The sequence below is a fragment of the Mandrillus leucophaeus genome, unplaced genomic scaffold (genome assembly GCF_000951045.1).
Source record: "Mandrillus leucophaeus isolate KB7577 unplaced genomic scaffold, Mleu.le_1.0 Scaffold59, whole genome shotgun sequence".
NCBI lineage: Eukaryota > Metazoa > Chordata > Mammalia > Primates > Cercopithecidae > Mandrillus > Mandrillus leucophaeus.
Genome location: NW_012106363.1, coordinates 3,102,515 through 3,103,481, shown reverse-complemented (window position 1 = coordinate 3,103,481; position 967 = coordinate 3,102,515). Strand labels below are relative to the sequence as shown.

General features: G+C 50.3%; 1 protein-coding gene across 1 annotated transcript in view; it reads left to right on the top strand.

Moving 5' to 3' along the window:
- The window catches only part of LOC105553249 (canalicular multispecific organic anion transporter 2-like), a 23,953-nt gene extending 23,099 nt beyond the window's left edge, over positions 1–854 (top strand). Inside the window, exon 2 of the mRNA XM_011999243.1 lies at positions 589–854. Within this exon, the coding sequence (XP_011854633.1) occupies positions 589–834 (246 nt within the window). The 3' untranslated portion in view covers positions 835–854. The remainder of the gene's footprint in view (positions 1–588) is intronic.
- Positions 855–967: the final 113 nt, after the last annotated feature.

The window sequence follows — 967 nt, the reverse complement described above, 5'->3', positions numbered from 1 at the left end:
CGTGGTGGTGCGCGCCTGTAGTCCCAGCTACTAGGGAGGCTGAGGCAGGAGAATCGCTTGAACCCAGGAGGTGGAAGTTGCAGTGAGCCAAGATGGCACCACTGCACTCCAGCCTGGGCTATAGGGCAAGACTACAAGTCAAAAAAAAAAAAAAAAAAGAGTGGGAATCCAGAATAATAGAAAGAAAATCAGCCTGGGAGGGATGAACTGCAAATCATCCTGGGAGGGATGAACTGCAAAGGACCATGAGGTAACATGGGAGCAGTTTTGCAGGTGTATACAACTGTCAAAACTCACTGATTGTACACTTTAAATGGGCACAAGTTTTTGTTGCTCTTAAATTATGCCTCAATTAGAGAGAGAGAGAGAGAGAGAATATAAGGAAATGGGAGCAGTCATGGCATCCTTGGAGAACTCACACCTGGGACGACAACTTCTCATTTGTGTATTTGGTCTCTTACCTCCTCACCTGTCTTCCACTCCACCCGTGTCTCTGATGGAACGTCTCTCTAGCTAAGCCATCTTCCTCAAGAGAGCCCAATTCTCTGTGGGGCTGCCACAGCACTAAACTGTTCTCTCTGTCCCCAGGACTCCAACCTGTCTGTGCACACAGACAACCCGGACCTCACTCCCTGCTTCCAGAACTCCCTGCTGGCCTGGGTGCCCTGCATCTACCTGTGGGTCGCCCTGCCCTGCTACCTGCTCTACCTGCGGTACCATGGTCGTGGCTACATCATCCTCTCCCACCTGTCCAGGCTCAAGACGGTCAGTGGCCCAGGGATCTCCTACCGATGGGGCTGGGCCCTGGGGATTCTGTTTTTATTTTTTAATTAAATTTAATTAATTAATTAATTAATTTAGAGACAGTCTCACTCCGTCACCCAGGCTGGAGTGCAGTGGCATGATCTTGGCTCACTGCAACCTCTGCCTCCTGGGTTCAAGCGATTCTCCTGCCTTAGCCTCCTGA